The sequence below is a fragment of the Ictidomys tridecemlineatus genome, chromosome 3 (genome assembly GCF_052094955.1).
Source record: "Ictidomys tridecemlineatus isolate mIctTri1 chromosome 3, mIctTri1.hap1, whole genome shotgun sequence".
In the NCBI taxonomy this organism is placed as follows: domain Eukaryota; kingdom Metazoa; phylum Chordata; class Mammalia; order Rodentia; family Sciuridae; genus Ictidomys; species Ictidomys tridecemlineatus.
In genome coordinates, this window is record NC_135479.1 from 11146904 (window position 1) to 11167230 (window position 20327).

General features: G+C 36.8%; 1 protein-coding gene across 8 annotated transcripts in view; it reads left to right on the top strand.

Moving 5' to 3' along the window:
• Positions 1-20327, top strand: part of LOC101960680 (ABC-type organic anion transporter ABCA8) — a 93825-nt gene that overhangs the window by 56146 nt on the left and 17352 nt on the right. For all 8 annotated transcript variants that reach the window (XM_078041794.1, XM_078041792.1, XM_078041795.1 and 5 more), the window contains 7 exons: positions 2813-2952; positions 4463-4582; positions 10537-10735; positions 11948-12114; positions 13180-13313; positions 14043-14180; positions 16258-16365. In XM_078041794.1, coding sequence (XP_077897920.1) covers positions 2813-2952; positions 4463-4582; positions 10537-10735; positions 11948-12114; positions 13180-13313; positions 14043-14180; positions 16258-16365 — 1006 coding nt within the window. The remainder of the gene's footprint in view (positions 1-2812; positions 2953-4462; positions 4583-10536; positions 10736-11947; positions 12115-13179; positions 13314-14042; positions 14181-16257; positions 16366-20327) is intronic.

Consider the following 20327-nt stretch of genomic DNA (forward strand, 5'->3'; position numbering starts at 1 on the left):
CACCCAGGGTGTTAATATAATTTCCTACTTGCTTCCAATTCCTTCGGTGCTTCCTCCTTTTTCTTGACCTTCTCCTTTCCATTCTTCTCAATTATTAGTGTTTTGAATAGTAGCATGTGAGAGCTGTTATTTATTTGGATGATACTTAACATTATTTTATTTCAATCTTTTATTTTTGAGATGGGAATCATCATTACTTTTACTTTACAGATAAAATTATATACTCTCTATGTGTCTTAGACTAACTATTTTGTGCTGCTAGAACAAAGTACCTGAGACTGAGTAATTTATAAAGAATAAACATTTATTTCCTACAGTTCTGGAGGCTGGGAAGTCCAAGGTTGAGGGACCACACTTGACACAGGCCTTCTTGCTTCATCATCCCATGGTAAAAGGAGAAAGGGCAAGAGATCACACACAGGGCAGGGTAGGGGGTAAATTCATCATTTTATCAGGAATCCATTCCCACAATAACTAACCCACCTCTATGATAACGGCATGAATCCATTCATGAAGAGAGAGCCTCATGACCTAATCACCTCTCAAAGCTTCCACATCTCAACACCATTGCACTGGGATTATTTCCAGCCCGTGAACTTTGAGAGTCACGTTCAAACCATAACACTACATTGTTGTGTGGTAGAGCCATGAATTGATTCTCAATATGTTTAGCTTCAAATCTAGTGTCCAAGACCATGTTTTAATTTTTAAATTAATTGGTTAGTTCTGATTTATATCATTTATACTTAAAAAAGAAAATAAAGATAAAATGACAAAACATAACAAACTTCAGAAATTTTACCTACCAGAATCCAAACCATGTAGCCAAATAATGCTGGTGTGACTCGTCTGTCATGACTCCCATACTATGTACCCTGACCCAATTCAACACCCTTTAGTTAAAGTGAAATAGTCCTTGCTCCTTATGCGTGTCCTACCATGATCTACACTTTTTTTTTTTTGAGGCTATATGTTGAACCCATTTCCACCTGTTTAAGTCCTAAAGAGTTATATGGATAATATCTCATGCACACTTTGATAATCTTCCTGTTTAGTGTGATGTCCCAATTTTGTTTTTAATTCCCTGAAGCATTTGGTTTGCATCTTTTCTTAGAAGTTATGTAAACTTTTTTAAACTCAGTTTTCTAACTTATAATCTGGGAGTAATAACTCCCGGTTATAAGTAAAGGTTATAGAAAAATAAATGAGATGTTGCTTAGAATTTTGTGTAATATTGAGGACATACCATGCTCTCAAAATAAAGGTGCTAGTCAGATTCCCTGCCCAATTCATGACTCTTTCCATGGGCCTCTGGACAGTAATTTGCATAATTGCTTCATGTTCTTCTTCAAAGCCTGAGGTTAACAAATTATGGCCCCCTGAGCCCCTTTCCTGTTTTTGTAAATAAAGTTTTGATTGGGCCCAGGCTTGCAATTCTCTTGCATATTGCCTACAGAACTCCTGAGACACAACAGAGAGTTGAAACACATGACTAGACTTTTCAGGCAATGTCTAAACTATTTGCTACCCAGCCATTTTCAGAAAAAGTTTGCCAAGCCTGCCTTCCCACCTTCCGACGGATAAGCTCCTGAGGAAAGACACTGTGTACCACTTACAAAGTCCTCCAGAACACCCAGCTCAAGTTCTCATAAGGGGCCAGGAAATGTTTATAGCTTGTTTTATTTCATGGCAAATTCCCTCAGTGGGTTTCACTGCTTCTAGGAATAATTCATATTCTTATAAGTTCACGCATGCCTTATGAGTAAATGGAATAATTCTGATTGAAGCATTTAGCTCAATAAAACAGCAACCATTTTTAAGAGCTAAGTGTTAGCATCCCTATTTTTCAGTTATTAGCAACTTTAGATGTTAGAAATCATTATTCTATTTTACTAATGAGGAAACAGCTGAGATAGGTTAAATTAGATTTTTCAAATGGCAAAAACTAAGATTCAAAGTAAAATCATGACATATTGTTATCTACTATATACTTACTAACCTTGATTGTTCAATTTTTATTTCCTATAATGGGAAAATAGTATGGTGTGTTTGAATGGCTAGACTTCTCAATGATATTTTGTTCTTATTCAAAGTTTTGGGGTTGACACTAGAAAGAAAGCTAAAATTGGGGATCCCAGCTCCCCAAGCCCACATTCATCCATAATTAGTTTCTATCTATACCCAGTTTCCTTCATAGCATTTACTACTATTGATAATTAGTTTACTTATCTGTTTGTTTTCTTCCTGTCTCCCTGACTAGATAATTTCATAAGTGCTGGCTAATGTTGTCTTATTCACCTTGTACCCTGAAGCACTTAGTGGGGTGATTTTTATCACATACTAAGAAATTTGCATTGAATGATTAACTCAATAACTGTGCCTGTTTGGCATCTATGACTATCAAAAGTCTCTTGTTCTTTCAAACCAGTACGATAATGCTATTTAGCTAACTTAAACTTCCTCAGTTAAACATAATTGTCAACATTATCCATCTTGCTTAGTCCTGATCTTTGCTGCATTCCTAGTATTTCTACCATGTAGTTATTCTCCACTTAAGGACCTGAATCACTATTGATCTTCTCCGGGCACCATCCCTCAGTAATATGACCAGTAATTCTGTTTAGCTTCATCTTTGCTTTCCCACATTACATTTATATGATTGGGATCTTTCTCCTCTTATTTAATGTTTTCATGTCCTGTTTTTTTGCATTAGATATTAGCTGGTTTTCTTTGTCCTATAGAGATTAGACTTGATTTTCATGCTATTGGAGACTATGTCAAAAAACATACCTTTTTTTTTTTTTAACACCAGTTTGCAGTTGAATGAACTATGTGCTCGGGAAAAGATAACATCCCTTGTTAAACAGCACATCCCTGATGCCAAATTATCAGCAGAAAGTGAAGGAAAGCTTGTCTATATACTACCCTTAGAAACAACCCATAGTTTTCCAGGTAATGTTTATAGAAACATGAAATTAGTATATAAATAATATTCATAATAAAAATAATGGTAACTTTTATAACTAACATTCATTGAGAACTTATGATGTTGTTCAGATATTTAAATGTAATCAAATCAATAGTCAAATAACAACTGCCTATAGTGGGAAATATTATTATATTCTGATACTAATTCTTGTTCATTTTAGAGAGCTTCTTTTAATTTTGTTCCCATGGTGGTATATAGCAGAACATTCTAGTAATCATAACTGTACATGAACACAAATAGTTGAAACCTCTAGCTTAACTATGTTAATTAGCCCCATGATATAACTATTTCTCTTGGCCAGGCCGTTGTGGTAACTTTGAGCTTTCCAGGCTAATGGACAGACGTTTACTAATTCTGTTTATCCTTCTGTTCCATGACCATGAAGGCTGACATTTAGTGGCTGGATCAATTAGCCTTGCCATACGTGTGATTAACAAAGACACATAATTATTCCATAAAGTCACTTAAATATACATTTTATAACATAAATATTCCTTAGAAGCATTCAGCAAAGTGTTTGTAGACTGCTAATTAGTGTATTGTAAGAGTAATTAAAATATAGGGAAAGTTTGTAATAGTTTTAGGTAGAATGAAGAATAACACATGGTACTTGTTGGCAGTTCAAATCTCCTTTCTACCTTTCCATGTAAGATATTCCAGCTGAGACTGGACGCTTCTAACATCCTCCTGTCACTGGACTCTCCAGAATGAAGCCTCGGATCTTCTATAATCACTCTAGTCTTAGAATTGGGTTTTTACTTAAGCTTAATTACCCACTAAAATTCAAATCCATGCAGGCAGGGACATTGCTCTTGGCTTTATGAACAATGATTGATGCCATAGTATTTTTAGGTAAATGAACTAAAGAAGGAACGGATACAAAAATTGCCAGAGGGAATCTCTGCTATCATACTTTCCTACTAGCCCAAGAAATTCTAAGTCGATTCTTCATTCTCTATTAGAACTTGGGAATTATTTTTCAGAAACAGAAACTAATTTTAAAATGACTTAGATCCTCCGTCTGTCCTTTGACAGGTGCTTTGAGAACTGAAGAAGATTTTGAACCATCTACCTAATTCTCAAAAAATATATTTTTTCTCTTCTGTTGGTAACAGCATGAATGTTTCCCATTTGTATCTGTTATCTGGGGGAAAAAAATCTTTAAGTAAAAAAGTTTAGCATTGAGAAGTCCAAAATTTCATAATTAACTAAATCAGAAAAATCTAGAATGACGTTACAATAGAAATATAAATGAATATAAACTAATATTTGACCATAAGAGTAATATTTGGGTGAAATAGAAAATACATGGATTGAAGAATAAGATTATTTATTATGAAATGTTAATTTTAAAAATCTTAGACAAATGTTAAGCATAACTTCATAAAATTTCTTTATTTAATTTGGAAAGATGTCCTTAGTTTGCTCATGGCTTTTGCTGTTTTGATTCACTGCTCTGTTTGTTTTCTTTAGAACTTTACACAGATCTTGATAGCAATCCTGGCCTAGGAATTGAGAATTACGGTGTTTCCATGACAACTTTGAATGAAGTGTTCCTGAAGCTAGAAGGAAAATCAGTGCTCGATGAATCAGGTAAATAAAATGCATGAAAATTTTGTGTGAAAATACTCAAGCAGTGCAGTTCATAGCTCGAGAAGACCCTGTTCCAAAGATGGGATTGCGAAAACGTTGGTTTCCATGACTAACGCATTTCTCAGATAAGCTTATGCAAAGATGAGCTGTGTCCTCTGTCAATATTGCCTTGACTGATTGCACAGCTCGTTTTCCTGTATCCAAGGGTCATTGCCCTCCTCACATCCCAAGATCAATTTCAGACAGAACCTTCTTATCTTCCTGTCTGCATACTCTGTGCATCGTTCTGCTGTGTGCTGGCCTCCAGGGTTTCTGAGAAGTCAGCTCTTAAACTTATTGAGGATGTCTGGTTATAATGAGCCATTTTCTCTTGCTGCTTTCAATATTCTCTTTTCTGACTAGCTTTGGACAGCTTGTTCATGTCTTTAGAGCTTTACATTTATCCTACATGGGGTAGGTTGGGCATCTTGGTGTTTTAGTCAGCTTTTTTTTTTTTTTTTTTTTTTTTTTTTTGCTTTTGTGACTGAAAGACCCAACTAGAACAACTGTAGAGGAGAAAGATTTATTTAAGGGCTCACAGTTTCAGAGGTCTCAGTGCATCAGTGGCTGGCTCCATTCTTCAAGACTCAAGGTATGGCAGAGGGAACCAGTTCACATAATAATCAGAAAGCAGAGAGAGAGAGGCCTCCACTTGCCAGACACAAATACATACATTATAACCACACACCCAGTGAACCTCTTCCTCCAGCCACACCTCACCTGCCTCCAGTCACCACTCAGTGAATCCCATCAGGGATCAATCCACTGATTAGGTTAAGGCTATAACGCAATCATTTCTCCTCCAAACCTTGCATTGTCTCACACATAAGCTTTTGGGGGACTCCTCCACATCTAATAACACTAGGATATGGAAATTAGTGTTTTTCATCCAATTGGGGAAGTTTTTAGCCTCATTTCTTTCCTTCCTCTCCTCTCCTTCGGACACTGCCATTGTTTATTGGTGACTTGGTAACATCCTACATTTCTCTGGGACTCTTCATTTTCTTTGTTCCTTTTACTTTATGTTCCTTACCCTGACTAATCTCAATTTTTCTTCTGTCATATTCACCGATTGTTCTATTTGCTGAAATATGTTAAGTTCTGCCGGTGAATTTTTTACTTTCAGTTGGTACAATTTTCAACTCTAAAAATTTTATTGGGATCTCTTTTATAATGTTTGCATCTTTAATGATGTGTTCAATTTGATGAGACGAGGTTGTCATACATGGTCACTTTAAAAAGTCCTTGCACCTATTCCCTTTTCTCTATTTTACTGATCTTCCTGTTTATGCTTTTTATAAAATTAGTGTCCTGTAGATGCACATAATGTGAGATTCACTGTAGTATCCTCACATATGTACCTTGGAAAGTCAAGTCAAATTCATTCTACTGTTTTACCTTTATCCTGTCCCTCCTCCCTCCCCCCATCCCCTTCTTCTACATCCCTGATCTTTCTTTTATTTCTTATTACTTTTAATGTGATTATTGCTATGGTTATTTTATATCTATCATATTGGTCCCTTCTAGTCTTTGCTTTTTTATTCTTTCCTGCCATGATTTTTTATTAGTAGTAAATAACTTGCTTCTTTATTTCCTTTTTAGCTGTGGGGTTTTTTGGTGTGTTATTTTTCATGATCACTAGAAAAATTTATTTGTATACTATACTCCAGCGTTGCTATACTGGTTCACACAAAATACAACTACCTCTAAATGAACACACTTATCTCCTCCCTTTTCCTTTTTGATATTTCCTATCATTCGTTGTAATTATATGTGCTTCTCAGTTATTATTATTAAACTCTCACCCAAGTCACATACACTTATATATCTGTAAATCAGTATCTTTATCTGTAGAGCTACAGATAGATGATTGATTGATAGAAATGAGTCAGAGAGAGAGAGAGAGAGAATATAACCGATTTTAATGTTCTCTTTTGTTTGCCCATACATTATATCTCTATTGGGCTCCTAACTCTTCCCGCCTGATATTTTATCTAGTATAATTTATGATCAGCTTAAACAGCACCTTCTATCAGTTCTTATTTGGGACTTTTGAATTCTTTGGATCTGTGGGTGCAATTTATACTGAGCAAAAAATAATTCTTAGACATCTGGTGCTGCCCCACAGGCATTAGGTTCCCCAGTTAGGTTTTCCAATCTTTGTTTTTCTTTGTGTTAGAAATTGGACAATGTCTAAAAAATAAAAAGGAAAGTAATTAGACAATGTCAGTTTGCCTGTCTTCAAAATCACAGCTGTCTTCTGTTCAGACTGTTCTGAAGCCCAACTATTAAACTCTCTATTCCTGATACTATATCTTTCAACAGAATGTTTCCATTTGTTCATATTTTAACAGTTTCAGATTCTCTACTGAACTTACTTATTGGCTCACTGATATCCTTCATATTTTCAAGTGGATCTTGGAATAAATCATAAATATTTTTAAACCCATGTATGTTAAACCCAACATTTGGACCACAATCACTGATGACCCACATCAGTAATAATTTTGACTCTTCTTCTCTTCCCTCTCGGTCACATTTTCTGCTTCTTCTCATTTCTTATATTTTTTCTTATATCATTGACATATTAAAAAAAATAATAACACAACAAAACAGTAAAGACTGAAGAAAGCAATGACCAGAAAACGAGTTGACTCTTTTTCTGTCAGGATGCTGATACAGATCACTAGATTGACCTGATCTGTATTTGGCAAGTCTGTGGACTTTTGGATAGCTTTTCCTCCTTTCCAACTTCCACATGATTTGAAGGTCAAATCAAATCTTTCCCTTTGGCATGACCTTGAGTTACAGCATTGGTGCTAAACTCTTCAGATCTCTCTGTGACCTACAGACCTACAGGAATCTCTGAGTTAGCATGGGTGAGAGTGAAATCGAATCACATGGCTGCAAACACACAGGTGAGGCTTTTGCTGGGAATTAGGAGAAAGGAAGCAGAGCCAGAATGCAGTGTGGAAATCCGGATTGTGGGGCTGGCTCCTGACAAAGGGAGAGGCTGAGTGTTCTTCATGGGAAAGGGTTGCTTGCAGGGGTGGTTAGAGTTTAGCCGTATTAATTGCCTTTGGGTGCCTTCTAAAGGTGTTTTTCCTTGTCCTGGAGCCAAAATCACCTCTCTCCTAATGATGCTGCATTTGCCTGTGGTAAGGATGAGTCCCTGTAGCTTTTAAGAGAAGACAAATCACGCAAATAACAGGTTCAGGGCCCGGGAACTTCCTACTTTGGTGTCTCCTCAGCGGTTTTGTCCTTTGGGTTGTTTATCACTGGCTTTGCTGATGCACCTGGTTTTTGAAGCTAAAAATGTTTAAGGGTGAGTGAGCAAGGCATATACCAAGCTTTTGGAATCTGACAACCTCCAAGTTAGGGTAGGGAAGTAGGGAAAAGCACACATCCTCTTTTTTTGTTTGTTTGTTTTTCTCCACTTTTTTTTTTATTGCTGCAGTATAGTTGTATATATTGATAGAATTAATTGTTACATATTTGTAAATGTACACAGAAGAATATAATTTAGCCAATGTATGGTTCAGCCTTTCACCCCTCAATTTTGAATCTATAAAATATTGCCCAGTTAAAGAAAAAGATATCTCTACGAAATTTTTCTAGCCATTTGGTGATTTTATGTTTTATATTGCACTCATTGATATTTTTGAAATTATGGAGAAGTGAGATAGTTAAAAAAATCTTGATCATTCTATTCTTAGAAGTTGTTATCATTTTTGTAATTAATTAAAACGATAAAACTCATTTTGGGGACATTTTTAATCTAAAAACTGAGTTTATTTTACCATATGATCTCTTCTTTCATGCCACAACAAACTCATATATGCTATAGTTTTACATGATTAGCAAGACAGGAGATTTATTTATATCAGTATTAACACAAACATGAGAATTATACATTGAACAATTAATTTTATAAGGATGAATATGATGTATTTAGATGATGGGAATTTTTCACCTCCATCATAATCTTGAGGTACCAGCATCATATATCCATCCACCATTGGCAGAAATGTGCATAATTGTATTTTATATAGTGCATAATTGTATTTTACCCTTGTTGGTATTAGCTATATATCTCTCACAACAACAAAATCTCCTAACAATCTGTCTTTCAGAATGTAGTCCCATCATTTAACAATGATGACTGCATACATATGTTTTCAAGTGTTTAAATATGAATAAAACCAAAAAATTCCAAATAATGAACTAAATTTAAAATGCGTAAGATACACATCCTCTTTTTTTTTTTTTTTTAAGAGAGAAGAGAGGGAGAGAGAGAATTTATTTATTTATTTATTTTAGTTCTCGGCGGACACAACATCTTTGTTGGTATGTGGTGCTGAGGATCAAACCCGGGCCGCACGCATGCCAGGCGAGCGCGCTACCGCTTGAGCCACATCCCTAGCCCTACACATTCTCTTTTTAATGGCTGTTAGGCTATGAAGCTCCAAGAGTGCATCTGCCCTTTTTCAGAACAGGGGTCCTGACTGTTCTCAGCCCCACCACCACCACCAAATCCCCAGCAGCAGAAATTTCCTTGACTTTGTGCCTGCCACCCTATTTTATTGCAGTTTTAAAATTTATTGGTTTATTTGACCACTGGGAACTGAGCCCTCCTCTTCACTTAAATCAAACTTTGCCCCAGCTCTCCCTCCACCTTACCACCCTCTACGCAGACTTCAACATGGCCACTGAAGTGGCCAGTGCTGTACCCAGCAGAGGCCCCTAGGTCCTCAGTTACCCCTTCCGTGGGCTGGCTCTGGGTGGATGCTGTAATTCACACAGAGAGGCCCCACTTGCCTTCATGATGTCTTGCAGGAGGCCCTGGGCACCTCCATGTGGCTCTCTCTCTTTTTCCTTCTGCCCCAACCTCTGGTGCACTGTTCGCATGCACTTGGTGAAGGGCCTCCTTGGGAAAGAATTGGTAGAGAGTGTGGACTCATTTTGTGACTTGGGCACCACCACATGATTCTAGATGGGTATGGTAGCCCACATGTGACCATAAGGGTCTAGATGGGTATGGTAGCCCACATGTGACCATAAGGGTCTAGATGGGTACGGTAGCCCACATGTGACCATAAGGGTTTGTTTCTTCCTGCTGTTGGCCCTTTGTCCATGCCTTTGGTGGGCTCTCCTTCTGCCCTGTCCCTAGGGATGAATGCAGACACAGGAATCTTCTCCCTTATGAATGGAATAGCTTCTCTTTTAATGAAAGTTAATCTTTTTAGTTTTCATGATGCCCTCATCTGTTAATGGATTAAAAATGACAAATATCTATTATTTAAAACTATTCTTTTAATGTGCTTCTCACCGCTATCTTATTCAAGATCTTTATGTCAGAGTGTGAATTTTTCTGTGCATTTCTGGGGCTTTGAGTCAGGCTTATTTTAGCATTGTACAGTGGGCAGCATCCTGGGGACCTAGAGATAGCAGAGAATGTGCAAAGGGCAGAAGAGTGCAGCCTCAAACACTGTGCACATTTTAAATCTCTCCAGTAATGACGATTTATAATTGACCCCCAGGCAGATAACTTATCATTCATAATTCACTCCCTGTGTGTAGCATGTCAATCTGTAGCTTGCTTCTCTAAGTGAACACACAGAAGATGGCTTTCTTTACTAAATTTGCAAATTACACTAGGCACTAATAAGACCTTGCATTTTTAATCTCATCTCTCGAATGTACAGTGCACATTCAAATTATCTAAGAGCTTCTTTCCACTCCTCTTTCTGTTCAAAAAACAAACCTTATAAATATTTTCCTAGCTCAAGGCAGCAGCCAGGAAGGCTGTGTCTACAGGAAAAGACTTGAACTACCATCAAACAAGATCATGCCGTAGGCTCAATATTACACATCTGAAGTGGGATTTAATAAATTGCTTCTTTTGTGGTTTGCAGGTATCAACATTCTAGGAGAAGCACAAGGGGGAAGAACTGGGGACACAGAAAGACTTGTTGAGATGGAACAAATTCTCTCCTCATTTATGGAGATGAGAAAGACAGTAGAAGGCATGGCTCTTTGGGGTCGACAGATCTGTGCAATTGCAAAGGTTCGTTTGCTAAAGTTGAAGCATGAAAGAAAAGCTCTTCTATCACTGTAAGTATCAGAGTGCCACAGAGTTTTCCCTTTAGCTGATGTATAGGAAAATAACTAAGGGGTAAAAATAAGAGGAACTTTTTTTTTTTTAATTCCCTGTGTCTACAAAACTGGAAAAAGTATTATATTTATTTAGTCAGTGGTCCTAGTGGTTTTCTATTAGGGGACTAACAGGTCCAGAGACAATTCTAGAGGAAAAGTTGGAATGCTGTGAACTTCCCTGTAATATTTCTTCTCACCCAAATTCTGCACTATGAAAGGTGGCAGCCGTGTTAGGAAGTGGTCCTCTTTCCCAGGACCTATCTTAGCAGTTATCCTACTCATTCTTCCCTAGATATCGAGATTTCCCCTCCAGTCGGTATAAGTAGTTCACTCTCCTTCCCGACTCTATGCACGGAAGACACAGTCCCTGCTCCCAAACTCACATCATCTCCTTTTGTACCTTAACACCCATCTTACCTCGGCGGTCAGTCAAAATACAATGAACACTGTATTTTGCTTTAGGAATAAGGAGGTCAGTAGCCTGCCACACAATTGAATCTCAGTAAATATTTGCTAAAGAAATAAGTAATGAGAATTTGAGCAAGACTTAAGAATAAACCTTCCCCATTAAACTGGAAACACTACATACAGGTCTAGAGAGAGTGAAGTGTAAAGAGATGCCCGTCATTTTGCTGACTTCAGACAAAATGTAATTATAAATTAAGGATGGGGAAAGGTTTTGAAGAAACAGAATGGCCATATAAGAAGATATTTTGATTTATCTGAATGGAAAATGTAGGAAAATAAAGACTAAACTATAATTAAAGATTTGAGCCTGGAAACTAAAGAAATCACATCACTCCCAAGTATAAGAAGAGGAGTGGACATGAAGAAAGTCATGGGCGAGGTGTTGAGCAATGGCTGGCAGAGGGCAGAGCATCGCTCTGGAGCATGGGAGGCAGGCAGGATCTGAGCATGAGGGACAGGACACATCCCACAGAGGGGTATGGGCTGCCCAAAGGCCAGAGCAAGGAAAGGGACAGGATAAATCTACAGTTTCTTCCCTCCAATTTAGGAGGAAAAAGGACAAAATACTCAAGAAATGAGGCAGAGAGCTGTGTTTAATTTTCACAATTTCTTGACCTCAGTACATTGCAATCTGCTCAGACCCTTCTAAAAATTAGGAAACCATCGTGCATTGACTCACATTGGCAGTTTTATCCCAAACAGGTTGTTGATTCTGGTGGTTGGATTTTTCCCTCTTTTTTTGGAGTATATCTTGGTGAAAGTTCATCAAAACAGTTACACTTTGGAATTGTCTCCTCATCTGTACTTCCTGGCTCCTGGACAACAGCCACAGGACCCTCTCACTCGATTATTGATCATCAATAACACAGGTAATGATGTGTTTCAAATGTAGTATGGATCCATGGATTAATACTTTATTCTTAAACTGTTAAATAATATTCTGTAGGAGGGAGACACCACATTTTATTAGTCACCCATCACAGATGGATAATTTCCCCCATTAATTAGTTACATAAATATTGCTTTTAAAAATGTTAATCTGTACATTTTTGTGTGAACATAAGTATTCATTTTTGGGGGGGGGGTCATCCTAGGACTACAATTGTTGGGTTACAAGATGATGTAACTTTAAGGATGTCCAAACTATTTTTCAAAGTGAAAAACTTTATATTCACACCAGGGTTCTAATTTCCGCATAGGTTTGCTGACACTCATTGTTTCCTGTCTTTTTATTCCACCCATCACAGAGTGTCTAGCAATACTCTGTGGATTGTATCAGTGTTTTGCTAAGGCTCCTGGTGTTGAACATCTCTTCGTGTGCTTACTGACCTGTTCAGAAAGAGTTCTTACCAAATTTTAGCAGATTTGCTTGAATAAATATTTCTTCATTTTCTATATACCCTTGGGACAGTTTCCAGAGATTTTTTACCAGTTGGGTTTTTCTTTTTAGTAATTTTTATAGTTATTAGTCATTCTTCTGGAGGAGAGGGCTGTGGAGTCTTTCATATAATCACCATTCAACAGGTTGCTTTCCCGTTATTAAGAGGCATTTTGAAATCCAGTTAATAATCTTATTTATTAGTAATAAATAAATTAATTAATTAATCTTATTCAGTAGTAAAGTGAGCTTTAGTAAATTTGATGGTTAATTAATTAGTAGGAATTATCTGTCACTAAAACCTCCATTCCAAGATTCTAGGAGAAAACAAAAACAATCTCAAAACTCAATTGGTATTTTTAAAGATTTGTGCATTATCTAAGCAAATACTTATACAAAGTGAACTCCTTGAGAAATGCATAGATTCTTCATTCACAGAAGCAGGCATGTTACAGTCCATGTTACATTAAGTGACATTAAAAGACATTGTAACATAACTATACAAATTGACATTAATTTTTTTAAGTTTGTAAATATCTGTTAAATTACATCTCAGGGGAGAGCATTGATGAGTTTGTCCATGCCGTGGAGCGCCAGAGCATAGCTGTGGAAGTAGATGCAACTGGAACTAGAAATGGTGTAGATGACCCTTCTTATAATGGAGCCATAACAGTATTTCGTAATGAAAAGGTATGCTGGTCTACATTTAGTAATTTTACCAAAGGTGTGGGAAGCTAACATAACATGAATGTACTCCAGTCTCCAATTTAAGAAGCAAAAATGAAAAACAAGTACTGTTTCATTTATTACTTGGCAAATTGCATTCCTTGGTATAATACATGATAAATTTATATATCTATCACTATTTACCAATACAAACTGTGTATATTAGTAACATTCATGGTGTAAAAATACCCCTTGTCAAGTGTACATTTATGTGAAAGAATCTGTAGTTTCTCTCAAGGGGCTTTCTAATACATAAATCTGGAACTTCTGATTCATTCTTAAACAATAAACACCCAAAACCTGATTCTATCCTTAAGCAAGACACTAGTGTCCTGAAAATCAAATGCATGGTTTGTTTGTTTGTTTGTTTACTATATACATGTTTTCTTTTGTACTAGTATTTGTTTTTATTTCCACAGTGTTTTTTGCTTACAAAGTGTTTGTGAATTTTAAAAAATTATTTTGCATCACATTAAAAACATAATCTTGGGGCTGAAAATGTGACTGAGTGGTAGAGTGTTTGTCTAGCATGTGTGAGGCCCTGGGCTCTATCCCCAGCACTGAGAAAAAAAAAAAAAAAAAAAACCAAAATTTTGAAAAGTGATCTCAAATTAAAGTATTAAATTTTGGCTTCTATGGGGGAAAAAAAACCACAAAGATCTTTGCTAATTCATAAACTTGTCTGTGTTTTAGAAATATGACTTTTTATTTGCGTGCAATACCAAAAGACTGAATTGTTTCCCGGTTCTCATGGATATTATTAGTAACGGGCTACTTGGAATGCTTACACCATCAGCACATATTCAAACTGAGTGGAGCACAGTTTTGAGGGTGAGTATAACTCTTATGGACTCTCCTCCCAGATTGTGCTTTTCAGAGCTGGCATCTAATTCTTGGTGAGTGAACCACACTGTTACACATTAACATTTGGATTCATGCTGTTTCTGCAGCTCTGGAAAATTCAATCCACTTTTTTAGAGTTTCAAATGTTTTTAAAATGCAAAGTAGAACTAACAAGACATTTTCCAAAGAAAAAAGATGAAACCCCCCCCCCAAAAAAAAAGTGAAATTGTGTGGCACTGTGACTAGCAAAAAAAAAAATTAACGAACCAGAAAAATGAAGGAGGTACCAGAGGAAAGCAGACAGGATGGCCGGCAGGAAAGGAGAAGGAGTGACGTTTTCACAACTTTAAGAATTCAGGACAAAGTTAAGCCTGGAATTGCACACTGTCGATGTTAGAACTAGGCCAGGTTCTTGTCCAAAGTATTCATTCTTTTGGCCTTCCTTAGACCTACCAGGCGAGCTTTCCCAAATACGGGATGAAAAAATTCCTGTTTCTAAACAAAGGCCCAGGAGACTGGAATGCACACAGCCCGTTAAGTTGGGAAAACAGAGTAACTATGATAGCTTATAATGATTTGTTTACTTCATAAATAATTTCACCCCTTTGGAGATACAGGGATCGTGTATTTCTTAAACACATGTGTATCAATATCTTGTACCTAGGAAAAGGTGTAGAACATAATAAGCACTAAATAACTTATTTGTTAAAGACACAAATGGATGCAAGTGGTCCTCAAATTGTTTCCATCTCACACAACTCTAGAGTTTTATGATAACATAGATGGACATTGATCCTTTACCCATTTTTATATAGAATGAACCACATATCCATCATTATTTTCATATGCTCAACAAAAAATTTTGTGTCACCTTCTCATACCATCTCATTAAGTGCTCAGGAAATAAAGATGTCTTTCATTAAGGGTGCTTAAGGAATTTAAAAATTAAAGCCAAAGGTTTTAGTCACACATGGAGCATTAGTTAATTTTAGAATGTGTGCTGTGATGGTTCATTTAACCTTTAATGACTGCGAAGGTCTTCTCAACTTTCTTAAAGCAGGATACCATAATTTAGTAAATTCCCTCTCTAGGGGAATCCTATTTTAACTAGAACGAGTCTAATACCAGCTGGCTAGTTCATCTTGTATTTATGTACCCCACAGATTTACTTTATCTCCAGCAACTCGTTTTATTGGGTGTTCAAATTTACCTTCTCGTTGCCCCCAAAGCAGGAGCTACCTGGAGTTTCAGACTGCCATGCCCCTGTTTCACCCAGAGTCAATGGTTTCACACTGAAGCCTGAAGGGGCCCACACTCTGTGTGCACCAGGAGCATGACAGTAAAGTCACTCTCATGATTGATTTTGTGGTTAGCAAGAGTCTTTCTGAGGCCCCAGCTGAAGATAACTGGGATGTGGTTATTACCCCCTTCCGTCAAGTGCTCACACAACAACTGTGAGTCATGAAACCAACATGCACTGACTTGTAAGACAGATTGCAATTATTCCATCCTTAAAGAGGGTCACGATCAGGAACAGCAATAAATTTTCTCCCATGCTTTCGCTCTCCCTTCTCGTTTTCTTCACCTCTACTTGTGAATCCTCACCCAAGATTGATCTGGTCTCGAAATGTTTACTGGGATGACTTCTCACTAGCTGAGGAGTATGGTATTTGATTTAGGTAGGCTCTCACATTCTAAATAAGACCTATTAGAAAATTCCAAGTGTTGACTCTGAATTATCACTTATTACTTAGCATCAGAATAAAGTTTAGAATGCAAAGGTAAGGAGAGGGTTAAGGAGAGGGTTGCTGCTACTACTTTCCAACTGTGGGATGTGATTAACGTGTGCATGTTCTTTGAATTGATTTCCTTACCTATAAATTTGAGTATAAAGTCAAAAGATTAAAAGTGAAGCTTCAAAGCTAGAATAATAATGAAAGGACTGAGAATCTCAATAGGAACCTGCAGCAGGATTCCATAAAATTGATTAATGTTTTGAAATTTTATTGCAGAAAATGAACTTAGAAATCCCTACTTCAGTTCACTGTGCTCTTTGCTTTTCCAGAGAATATGGGATAATCCATTTGAAATCCTGGGATACACCTTATTCTGGCTGGTTTTGGCATCTACCTGCCCTCCTTACATTGCCATGAGCAGCATTGATGATTACAAGGTAACAATGAGTAATGAAATTTTCCACTAAATTGTTTAATTCAAAGATAATGGTAATATAAGATTTTCCATGAAGATACTTATGCATATATAATTGAGCATTCAATTCAGGCATAAATTCTACTGAATTAAAATAACAGGAAGTTTCATAAGTGGAAATATAAGTATATATAAATAAATGGAAAATAGAGAATGATTCTAAAATTTCTAAAGATTGTAATACAAAGAACCTTGAATAGACAAAATAACTTTGGAAAAGAAAAAAACAAAAGTTAGAACATTTGAGTTTCTGACTTTTAAGTCTCATTACAAAGTTACAGTCATTAAGAACAGGTTGTGTTAATTAAGAATAATCTCACAGGTATCTGAAATGGAATAATCATTTCAAACATAAATGCACAAATATAATATCATCGGCTGATTTCAGTAAAACTGCCCAGAAGCTCAACTTAGGCTGTTACTTTCTAGGGGTGTTGGGTTTATTGTCTCCGTTTAGCAAAGAATTGAAGAACAGGACACAGAGAGAGCAAGCAAGCAGCAGGTTTATTGCAAAAGCTACAGAGACAGACTTCTGCAGGGAGAAGGGGCCCCTGAGCCAGGAGTCCAGTGGGGGAGATTTGGGTTGTTCTTTCTATGGTCTCTGGAATTTCCTCCTTGTCTCCTCCCCTGTCCACATGCCCCTCGCTGTCATTCATTGGTGCTCCCTCTGTCTATGTGTCTGTTTTAGTTTTTCTATTGGATCCCATGCTTAGGGACACAAGTACAGAAGTGTCTGTCTAATTGGGTCCCCCGATTGCGTCCACATGCACTTTTGTCAAGCAGGAAGTTGGCCTCCTTGGAAGACCCTCTCCATGTTCCTTTGTTCTGGCCCTGGCCCAGACCTCCTTACTCATCTTCTTGTCCTGGCTGCTTAAGCCGGTCCCTATCTCCCTCAGGGTTAAAGCTAGACTTTTTAGCAAATTGGGATGGGACAGCTTGATACCATTATGAAAAAAAAAAAAAAAAAAGTGATCTTAGCACAAACCTCACACCAGACACAAAATTAATTTGCAATGAATCATAGACCTTGGGGTAGGCAAATATTTCTTAGATGAGAAAGAGGTACTATAGACTATAAAAGGAAAAAAATATTTACTCTTGAACTTCATCAAAGTAGCTTCTTCTCCTTGTATAAACACCAATAAGAAAAAAAAAAGGCAAGTCACAGGTTGATAGAAAAATGTCCACACTATTTATGTATCTGACAAAACTAGTTTTATCAAAACTACATAATGAACTCATACCTCATTAGTGAACATAAGTGAATTTTTAAAATGGGCAAAATATTTAGACAGTTATTTCACCAAAGACAGACAGATGGAAAATAGTGCCATGAAATGATAGCTAAAACCATGAGTAATGAGAAAGTTACCCCAACAAGATACTCCTACATAACATGAATATTGTTGAAATGACTGGCGAAATCAAGTTTTTGAGGAGTGGTGAAACTAGTACCTCTCACGCACAGGTGGTGACCATCACTTTGCAAAGCAATTTGACTGTTTCTTGTAAAGTTAAAAATACACCTCCTGCTGCAACTCCACAACTCTTCTCCTGAGTATTCAAGAAATAAAAGCCAGGTGTGTTGGTGCACATCTGTAATCCCAGAGCTCGGGAGACTGAAGCAGGAGAATCACAAGTTCAAAGCCAGACTCAGCAACTTAGTGAGATCCTGTCTCAAAATAAAATATCAAAGGGGCTAGGAGGATGTGGCTCAGTGGCTAAGAGCTCCTGGGTTCAATCCCCCAGTACTGGAAAAAAAAAAGAAAAAAGAAAAAAAAAAGAAAAGAAAATCACATTGACTTGAACAGAAGCTTTATTCATACTAGTCAACAACTTTAAAAAACACAACTGTTCCATCAAGATGTGAACTGGTAAATTCTGGTATGGTCATATGATAGAATATTACTCAGCAATGTAAAAGAAGAGAAAATAATAAATCCATTGGTGTGGAGGAATCTCAGAACCAAGAATGAAGACAGATGCAAAAGAGAAAATACTAAAGGATTTCATTTAAGTGAAATTCTCAGGTAAAACTAACCTGTAGTGACTGAAGACATGTTTGTGGGTTTTTTGTTTGTTTGGTTGGTTTTTGCTTTGTTTGGGTTTTTTTTTTTTTTTTTTTTTTTTTTTTTTTTTTTTTTTTTTGTAACCAGTAGTAAAGGCTTTTGAAAGGAGCACAGAAATTTGGGAGAACAGTGGAAATGCTCCAGGCCTTGATGGTTGTGGTGAATTAATATATGCATTCATCAAGCCTCATGTAGCTGCATATTTATTATGGGTACTTATTCTTGTTTAAAAACTATACTTCAAAAAAGTTAACTGGAAAGTCAGTGTTGAAGTAGGAGGAAATGACACATTGGAAAAGTCAGAATGTAGAAAGTTAAACTCCAGTGTTGAGCTGACAATTTGTAAATTCTGATTCACAGTTTTTCATTCACCCAAATGAATGGCTTATGTGTCTACAAATCACCTGAGCATCCTGCTAAAATGAAGATTCTGATTCAGTAGTCAAGTCTTGAAGGGCAGTCATAGGGTGGCACGTTTATATGACCATCTCAAGCTAACGCTCATTAGTTTAGTCACAGATTGCCATAGAATATATTTTAACATTCCATTTTTGTTACTCTATTATATAAAATCCATGAGACCTTGCAGAAGTATCCCTGTTTCCTCTCCTTCCTCTGCTTCACTTCCTGCCTCTCCCAAACTAGTTCTGTTGCCCAGGAAAAGAGAACACACCCCATGTACTATTCCCTTTCAAGGGTAGAATCTGCAGGAATCCTAAGAGATGCTGTTCCCAGGTGTGAGAGAGCAGTCAGTCACTCTGGAGTTAATGTTGTCCAGACTTTAAGACTTCTCCTAAGGAAACCGCCAGAACGAATTTTCTTTGGCTGTACCACAATTTCACCGTCTTTATCCTAAGACCTTGTCTGTCATTTCTCTGTTTCTTCGGAGGTTTTACCCCTCTGTATAAGTTGGGAAATCCTCAGCTCTCAGCTTGGGGCATCCTTCTCATGATCAATGCTATTGTCTCCCAGCTAAGCTCATCTACCACTAGGGTTTCCAATCCTCCCTCTCTGCTGCTCACTCACAGATTGGACTCCATGAACATCTCTAATTTGACCTCTATTTTGAACTTCAATGTGACTCTAGATTCCCTCTCAGCATTTCCTTTGTAAGTATCAGAGAAGTCTCAAATTTCATGCTTGCAAAACTGAATTTGGGATTTTCTTAAACACACCCCTTCCTATTTTCTGTGTTCTTCAACAGAAGTACCAGGTGCTCTGTGACCCTCCCGGCAACCCAAGTTGATCCTTCCTTCCTCTCGTCCCAGTGTATCTAGTCAATCACCAAGTCCTGACCCCTTCTCCCACCTGAATGGATCTGTGTGATGTTGGGAGACTTTGATATGAATTTTCAGGTCACATTACAAATTAGTTAGGAGCATCACCTAACTAATCAGAGCCCACCAACACCTGAATTTAGATGTTTTTTAAAATGAAAAAAAAAAATGATTCCATATTACTAGAATAGTTCAATGTATAAGTGTGCTAAAATCACATCAATTGATATGTAGTTTTAAAATAAATAATTTTATGTGTTTTTTCAGAGAATGACCAGAGATTACATTTATATTTATAATTCTCTTTTATGAACATATACATACATATTTGGATGGGTAGTGAGTATGTGAATGTGGACTATGACAGAACCACCCTAACTTCTTTTATTCAGATGAAAGCATAAAGCAATTATATACCTATAATTCCATGTGACATATGTGATCATATACTTCTATATGAAATATATAAAGTATATAAAATATAATACTATATTTAATGGTGTACAGCATGCATACTATATTTAATGGTATATAGCATGCATACTATACACAATGTATAATTAAAATATATTTAATTA